Source organism: Portunus trituberculatus, chromosome 36, assembly GCF_017591435.1.
Source record: "Portunus trituberculatus isolate SZX2019 chromosome 36, ASM1759143v1, whole genome shotgun sequence".
Taxonomy (NCBI): domain Eukaryota; kingdom Metazoa; phylum Arthropoda; class Malacostraca; order Decapoda; family Portunidae; genus Portunus; species Portunus trituberculatus.
Genome location: NC_059290.1, coordinates 8,629,910 through 8,638,884, shown reverse-complemented (window position 1 = coordinate 8,638,884; position 8,975 = coordinate 8,629,910). Strand labels below are relative to the sequence as shown.

General features: G+C 45.5%; 1 protein-coding gene across 1 annotated transcript; it reads right to left on the bottom strand.

The window, feature by feature from the left end:
* Nucleotides 1–1,520: 1,520 nt before the first annotated feature.
* On the bottom strand, nucleotides 1,521–2,720 carry LOC123513511 (RING-box protein 2-like). The gene is made up of 2 exons (XM_045270717.1): nucleotides 2,497–2,720; nucleotides 1,521–2,201 (listed from the first exon to the last, which is right to left on the bottom strand). Exons 1-2 carry the CDS (start codon nucleotides 2,660–2,662, stop codon nucleotides 2,035–2,037), a joined length of 333 nt encoding a protein of 110 aa, XP_045126652.1. The 5' UTR covers nucleotides 2,663–2,720; the 3' UTR covers nucleotides 1,521–2,034.
* Between the last annotated feature and the right edge of the window lie 6,255 nt (nucleotides 2,721–8,975).

Below are 8,975 nucleotides of genomic sequence, written 5' to 3'. Positions count from 1 at the left end.
CCGCTGTTGTCCCCACAGGAAAAAAGACTGAAAAATAAGGAAGTATACTACAAAAGACAAAGTAACCAAGAAAAATAGCATGATCAAATTAGCAACAGTAGTTCACAGACCCCGGATGTGAGGCGAGGGAAGCCAGAGGGATTCAAACTGGCCCTCGTCCACTACTATCATTTCTGGCTGGACTTGATTGGTTTGACCGCATGCGTTATGTCCCTAGCGCCTATGTTCGCGGTCAAGCCAGTTTGCAGCATTCCTCGGCTTGTTTTCAGTCGATGGGTGTTGCTACTTGCTTGGGTTTATGGCGCCGAACTGACATACAGGAATCTGTCAGCGGGAGAGACCCGGCTTTATCACTGTGCTGATGTTTGTGCTATAGTGCCATCAGCTTTGAAATACGAGGTGGTGACTGTTCCTTTGCCTCCTAAACTCCTTAAACTTTGGACTCTTTTGATTATCAACATCATAGCTCAGTCAGTTTCACGTCGAAGCCCTTCGCACAACTGTTCCCTCCCGCGCTTGTCGTAAGGCAGGGTACGTGAGGCTAAAAAATCTGCTCGTAATTAATTTTTTCTCCAATAAGGTAGAATTTTGCATTGGTGGTGGTGTGTGTGTGTGTGTGTGTGTGTGTGTGTGTGTGTGTGTGTGTGTGTGTGTGTGTTCCTACAGCAGTGAAGAGGAGTGTTTGAGATCCTGGGACACATTTAGACTGCCGGGAGATAATACCCATTAACCTTATTTTTCATTTAGATATATATTTTTATCATGGATCACTGCCTGCTTTGCCTCCCACATCATTTTTTTTTTCTTCAGCAGTTTTATAAATACACTTCTTTACTGTTCTACTTCAATGCATTTCAGATAACAGGAAGTTACATTGTCCAGCTATTTTCATTTTAGTTGCTGTAAGAGAAAACAATTACTGATGATGCATGGATTATTCAAAACACTTGATAAGAAACATTTCAGTGGGCCCATTTCAATAGCAGCTCCCAAAAACGTCCATACTCTTCATCAGCACATATGAATCTAACCTAACCATTACACTGAAGAGAAAGAGAATAACATGTGAAGGAAAGTAAAAAAAAAGAGGAAGAGAGAAATGTTTGTACCCTGACCATTATTTTGATGAAGCTCACCAGATATACATACATACATAGACATATTGCAGGAAAGATACATATCAGAATTGGCACAAGACAGGATATAACTTACAATGCTTCCAAACTTATGAACCTTCACAGACAATTAAGATTACCACTTGCCAGGCAGAAGACACCTGACATATCCTGGTGGACCCTGCCACTTTCCCTCAGTAGTTCATTCCACAGGCAAAATAAATGTATAGTTCTGTATGTATTTTTCATGTTAATCTTACTCTTTACTCTAATTTGTGAACTGTTCCTTTATAAATTTAACTTACTACTCAATTTTTGTAATCTGCCAACAAGCTGTAGTGTGTGTGTCTGTACTAATGATAAAAATGAGTGGACAAAACAATATATCAGAAAATAAAACAAAAGTGGCACTATAAATTTGTATTTTTCAAACACATTTGCATTTCACAAACCATATGATGTATCACAAGTGACCTCTGAACATTCCATTTTGTATAACTTTCTTGCCATTAAGTTATAATGTAAAGGAAAAAGATGTTATAAATAGTTTCTAACATGACTTTCTCAGATCCATAACTGGAAATTAAATATATGCTATTTGTTACAAAAAACATTCATAAAAGTAAAGTTTCAAAACACATTAATACAGAATAAGTAGAGTAAGAACATAACCTTCATAACTAAGAAAAGATTTGCTGTTTTCATGAAATTCTCTTAAACACCAATAATTTATGCAATCTCTCTCTCTCTCTCTCTCTCTCTCTCTCTCTCTCTCTCTCTCTCACACACACACACACACACACACATTGTTTTATCATTAAAAATTTTATAATACTTGCTAACCTCAGAGTTCTCTCCAACCACAGCAAGTTGCAGAACTCTTCTGCCCAAACTAATACAATTTGCAGGCTGAGGTTGACTATTTGCCGACTCGCTGCACAGACCATTCCTGCTGGCACAGAGGACACCGGTTGTTCTGCTTCACCCACAGACTCATGCAGCAGTTGTGGAAGGAGTGGTTACACTCACCCCATATCACCACACAGTCATCCTGCTTGTTCTCACCCTGGCACCTCAAACACGCATCTGCCATAAAGAATCAGCCGTGAGAAAAATCAGAATATTCTACTACAATAGCCTTATATAATAGAACATTAACTTTTTCACTAACAACCAATGTTTCTTCTATCATCACCCCACATTTTCAAGTCGTCTTTTTTAATTAATCTTTTAGAATAGTTCCAAGAAAACACAATACCCGTCTCCCCAGCCACCTTACTTTACTGTGGTCATGCAAACACTGTCGTGAAGACATGGAGAAAAATATAACTGAAAATATGAAGATACTTGAATTATGAAAACAAAGAGAAAAGAGACTCACCCATAACCTGCACTCTACATATAGCACAGGTGTCACACTCCACATCCCAGCTCCACATGGCCACCGCATTCCACTTCTTCAGGGTGAACATTTTCTCAGGCTTCTGGGTGTCGCTAGCGATCGTCTCCGTTTCTCCGTCGTTGATCTCCGCGTCGTTGTTGTTCATGGTGGTCTGTTGTGTGACTCAGCTGAGGCCTGTCCGATGTCTGGCCTTTGTTTACGTCCTGATGATGATTATTGTGACTCAGCTGATCGCTCCTCTTAAGCAGTCTCCCTTACGGGACAGTACTAAAAGTTTTTCTATAATGTTTTCATACCTTAAGATTCTTTCAGACGATGAAGACCATGTCTGCATGCGCCCTTGCTAAAGCGCGGGCACACTCGCTTCCGTGTCTCTATGACAGCACTGTAAACCACCCACCACCAGCGCGCCGTAACAGTTCCCCTGTTCAAAGTATGTACTATTTATGAAGTAAAGGGACATAAAACTGCATTGTTTGTTTTTATCTGCCTCTGATACACTGATTGATTGATACATTTATTGTTGAATTAATAAATATATACAACAAAGGAGGAGGATGGACCTTGCCACCCAGCCCCTGGGCAAAGACTTAAGGTAAAAGTATAAAAAAAAAAATACATAAATAGACAGTATACATAACAAGAATACGAGTACTTCAATAAATAAATACAGATATTGCAAACCTTATTGCCTAAACATCCTACAGTCTGGGGGCAAACTGAGGATATTCCCTGAGTATATCCCTGAGTGTGGTTGAGTCTAGATGGTCAGTGAGGCTATACAAGTCATGTTGATTTTGTGGTCTAAATTTAGCAATGAGAGGACATTCCATGATATAGTGAAGCAAACTGTCCCCCCTTGGTGCAGCACACACCACACACCAGGATAAGCACTGACTTCCCAAAAGTATTTGTAGCCTAATCTGAGCCTCATTGCCACCATGTCCTGTGATGCAGTGTGTCTCCCATAGGTGTAATCACAGCTCTGGGAGACACGTGCATAGTGAAGACTAGTGCTACTGTCCCTATGGCAACAAAGCTCCAACTGATCACTAATGCTACTATGTACAAAGTCCTTAATGCTACTCTTAACATAACCCAGAGTGTGCTCAGTGCCAGTGTCCACTGTGTCATCTTGGAGGGCACACTGAGCAAGGCGGTCTGCTTTTTCATTTAGCGGGACACCCACACGAGAGGGTATCCAGGTGAAATGGACCGTGGCACCAGCACCTTCTAGGGCATGGATGAGATCAAGACACTTATTAACTAGATCACAGTCCATGGGGGAGGTGGATTGAAGGGCATACAATGCAGCCTGACTGTCAATAAAGAAATATACATTCTTATGGAGAGGCGCCACAATATGGAGTGCCTCCAGTACACCATACAGTTCTGCTCTAGTGGAAGACATGTGTGCAGGGAGCCGCCTGGAAACTTCAGTGTCAGTGTAGAGATTGGCAGAGATGTAGTCACAGATGAACAGCCGACATCCAGACCTGCTGCCATTGACTGACCCATCACAATAAACATGAATAGCCTGAACATGTGGGTACTTGGACAATTTAGTCATTAACATGTCTTGCAGCACATGAGGGAGCCAGTCCCTCTTAGGTTGATGCAGAGATTGAATATCAACACTGACATGGTGAGGGTTCCAGGCGGGTTGTAGCGGTGACATAACGTTAATACAGGCCTCGGCTACACCTACACTTGTCAGTACTCCCAAGATCTTCCTGAGTTGTAGGAGTGCAAGGATCATGATACAAGGGGGTCAGTGATCCCTTCAGAGTCAGAGCCCATGCATAGCATACGACTAACTGTGCGACAAGTAATTTCCTGTACCCTACACATAATACTTGGTAGGTGCAGTTCAGCTCTGAGGACTTCAATCCGTGCAGTCCTGGGACATCCCAAGATTATCCGCATGGCTTCATTCTGAACAAGCTCCAGGGGACGGAGCTGGGTGGCACTAAACTGTATCAAAACAGGGGCGACATAATTAATAAGGGACCGTATGACAGATATATAGAACATTCTTAGGACTGGAATGCCAGCTCCCAGGCCCCTGTTTGCTAGCAGCTGAAGTGGTGCTAGCGGTGGCAGACAGAGGTCTCGAATATAGTGGATGGCTTGAAGAGACTTCCTGAAGCTCATCTGAACACCCAGGTACTTGTGTATATGAACTCTAGGGATGAGAACATTGTTTACAGTGGGTGGTTTAGCTTGAAATTTCGTTTTACATTCATTTATCAGTAATCCCATTTGGACACACAATGCTGCCAGTTGTGACAAAACTGACTGGAGAATCTTGGGTGTGGGGCATTGGAGAAGTATGTCATCAGCATAGATGAGGACCTGGGTGCCCTGTGGAAAGGAACAACGTGCAATTTTGTCCATTAAAATATTAAAAAGCATTGGACTAAGGACTCCACCCTGTGGTGTTCCAAGCTCGAAGACTTCCTCAGAGGAGACTGCACCTTAAAACCAAACCTGTGCTGTTCTATTGTACCAATAGTCCCTGATCCATCTTAATAATCTACCTTTGACACTTTTGAGAATGAGTTCCTACATAATAGCATCTTTGTTGGCCCTGTCGAAGGCACCCTTGAGAAGCATTGGACTAAGGACTCCACCCTGTGGTGTTCCAAGCTCGAAGACTTCCTCAGAGGAGACTGCACCTTGAAACCAAACCTGTGCTGTTCTATTGTACCAATAGTCCCTGATCCATCTTAATAATCTACCTTTGACATCTTTGAGAATGAGTTCCTACATAATAGCATCTTTGTTGGCCCTGTCGAAGGCACCCTTGAGATCAATGAAAGCTCTGCAGGTAGCATCCTTATTTATAAGACACTCAACAAAACAATGACTTGTAGAGTGACCTTTTAGGAAGCCATGTACATTGCCAGAGTACATGGCCTACTTTGTATATAAGCCTGTTCAATATTACCCATTCCATCGGCCACACTGCACAAGGCTTTCTTTTTCCTCTCATCCCTATTCTGTCCAACTCTCTAATGCAAGAATTAACCAGTACACTCAATCATTCATCCCTTTCACTGGTAAACTCGAACTCCCTCCCTGCATCTGTATTTCCGAATTCCTACAACTTGTCTTCTTTTAAGAGGGAGGTATCGAGGCATTTGCTCCCCTAATTCTGGCTGACAGTTTTGGCACTTTTTGTACTCTTTGGAGAGCCAGCACTCATGTGGGCTTTTTTCTAATTTTCTTTTTTTTGCCCTTGGCTGGCCCTCTTCCCTACATAAAAAAAATAATAAAAAAATAAAAAATAAAAAATAAAAAATCATCTTACACAGACAGCTGGTGAGAAAAAATAGGGCAAAAGGTGCCATCACCTTTGGGGATTGGGATGATGATGGCTGTTTTCCAAGAGTGCGGAAGCTTGCCTGCAGTGAAAAACATGTTAAATACATCCAAGATAGGGTTGTCTACCTTTACCTCCAGGAGAGCATTGAGGATATCGTAAGTGATGCCATCCTTGCCAGGAGCTGCTGACTTGCCCAACTTGACTGCCAAGAGGAGTTCGTCATGCGTGATAGGCACACGTGTCATCCAGCAGGGAAACACTCTGGCGAATCAACTCCATCCTTCGTGGTCTTTGCTGATCGAGCGCCTCCTGGTGTTCCACAGAAAGGCCAGAGAAGGATGAGGCTTCCTTCCACTGCAAGACGAGTTCTCATGCCCTGCCTGCAGAATCGGGGTCACACACCTGTCATCTGGACTTGCCCCGGACACTATTGACATGGTGCCACATCTCCTGGAGAGACCGGGTCCTGCACACCTTGTCCAGGAAGGAGACCCAGTACTTCTTCCTTTCCTGCTACCACAGATCCGTGAGGTGTCGAGCCACGGTAACCATGGCATCCCGTGACTCTGTGTCTGCTGGGCTGAGCTGCCAACATTTCTGGTAGGCAGCAAGCATCTGTTGGCAGTTCAAAATCACACGGTCGATAGAGCAAGTCCAGCGGTGTGAAGCATGGGCCCTTGCCAGAACCTGTGGAGTCGCAATGAAGTCCTCGATGGTGTGCAGGAGTCCGTTGTACTGTGCCTCTGGATCAGCAAAGAGTCCTTCACGGCAGTGTACCATGCCACCACATGGACGACGAGGCCCGCCATCCTGGATGGTGGCACCGTCAAGTGCTTCTTGGGCACTGCTGGGGTGGACTGCACTGGGAGAGTCGTCTCCAGGGCGAAGTGGTCGCTCAGCAATGACCTGACAAGATAAGTTTCGGCAGTATATGTTGGCATATTGACAAGGGCTACATAATCAAGTCTGCCTCCTTGAACATGTGTGGGTGTGTGGTCCCCAGTAAGTACAGCTGTATCTGTGGTGTCAAGGAAAGCCTTCCAGCACACACCATTGGCATTGGTGGTGAGGTGGCTTCCTAATTCCTTAAGCCTGGCATTAAGATCACCCATGATAACACTCTGCTCCTCAAGAACATATTCAGGAAAGTTTGCAATATTTAAGGCACCAGCATGAATGTACATGTTTACAAAGTAAACAATTTCACCCAAAGTGTGCAAGCAAACAATAATAAATTCAATACCCTCAGTGACCCCCATTTCCATGAAGTTAACTGGAATCTCATGTTTAATGTAAGTGGCCATCCCCCGACTACTGCCGTCACCACAACTGAGGGTGTGGCAGGCATAACTCCGCAGCTCAGGCACCCTTGGCCATAATGTCAGGCTTATGGAGAAGGAGATGAGAGTGTAGGTCAGTGAAGTGGACATGAAGACCATTGACATTCCATGTCAGGAAGCAGAAAGTCTTACTGTTCATCACGATGGTGTTGCATCTGTGTCTTCAGGCCGTCCACTTCCTGTGTCAGGCGAGACATCTGCTCCGTTAGCATCTGCATGGCTGCCATCAGATGTCCCTGGTCTAGCTCAGGGCTGGCAGTCTAGGCTGGAATTGGGCTGATGCAGCGCTTCTTGCGGCTGACCAATGTCCATTCACCTGCAGCATCCTCATCACAGTCTGCCTCGGGTGACTTGCTCTCTGAGGCAGGGGAAGCAGGGCCATCCCTGAGGGGCTCCGGGGTTGTCGCGTGGCTCCCTTGACTGGCTTGGTGGGAGTATCCATCCTCAGTGAGGGTGCAGCGGCAGTTGCACACTGCCCTGCAGCATTGTCCTTTTTCTTAGGTGGGTCGCACAAGATGTGCTGACACACTGTCACTCTCTCCTTGACCCCACTGAGCACCGCTCACTGGGAATGGGGTTGGGGCCACAGTGGAGGTCCCACTGCATACTGTGTGCTGCTGGTTCTTGAAGGCAGCAAACTCGTTACTAAGTCCAGAGACTGTTGCAGACAGGTTGTCCACTTTGGCAGCTAGCACGCTCACCACCGCCATTAGCTGTTGGATGGCCTCAGTGGCAGGCAGTTCCTGAGTGATGCCTGGCTGGGGCACTGTTTTTGGAGGCATAGGGGACACTGTAGCAGTGCGCTGCGGCAAAGGTGGGAACATGGCAGGTGCAGCCGAAGTGCCAGTGGTGGGGCAGGAAGGCTGGGACAGGTGAGGGTCAGCAGCCGAGAAGGAGGGCTTCGTCACCCAGGTGTTGGTCTGGGGAGGTGGAGCCTAGCAGAACACAAGCCTCATCAGTGGCAGGAACATGTCGACAGGGAATCTGGTCAGCAGCAGCATTATCCTGGTGTTTTTCCTTGCCAGATGGTGTAGGACGAGGCTCCTCGACAATCTCGATGTCCTCGAGGGTTGCTATGCCTACCTCCACCTCAACAGCATCCTCGATGGGCATAGTCCTTTGTGCTGGGCCCACGTGGAACTCAGCAGGCTTTGTTGTGGTGGCGGGCACCAAGAAAACCAGGCAGGGAGCGCTTATTTTCAATCTCCAGGCCTATTTTTGGCTGGCAAAATGGACCTAGACCTCCCTCAGTAGCCAATGAGTAAGCGTGATCGCTCCAAAATACTTTTGATTTCCACTTGTAGGGGCTGCCACTCATATAAACAATGGAGTGTGATATTACGTCCTTCCAGCTCAGTGGGGAGGACGTGGCTGCCTCTGATACACTCTCGAAGTCTGGGTTAAGATTGATACATTCATCTCTCCAGCATTCTATGGTGCATGTCCAGCATTTAATATTCGCGTGATTTGTTCCGTACAGAGCTGGTCTCTCTTGCACAAGTGATATCAACTGCTCTTTGTCAAAAATTAGCCTCCATATTAAATACAAAGGGACAGCCACGCTCAACCAATCACCTTGAAATCCAATACGCTACTGAAAGAGCTTTATCTTGATAAGTGCGCAGGTCGCAGATTGCCCGCGACGTGTGAAGAACTGCATTAAACATACTCCATAGCAACAACGTACAGAGGTGGGTCTGCTTGTGACCGAAATGGCGCCCGCACTGCATTTCACCTGTGCCATGTGAAAGATTACATTGAAAATACCAGTAATTAGCTTAAGTGGGTTC

Excerpts from the sequence above, each read along its gene's own strand:
- LOC123513511 (XM_045270717.1), bottom strand. The coding sequence starts at position 2,662 with ATGAACAACAACGACGCGGAGATCAACGACGGAGAAACGGAGACGATC. Across the intron at positions 2,202-2,496 it reads ATGTAGAGTGCAGGTTATGG|ATGCGTGTTTGAGGTGCCAG; the intron begins GTGAGTCTCTTT and ends TCTTTATGGCAG.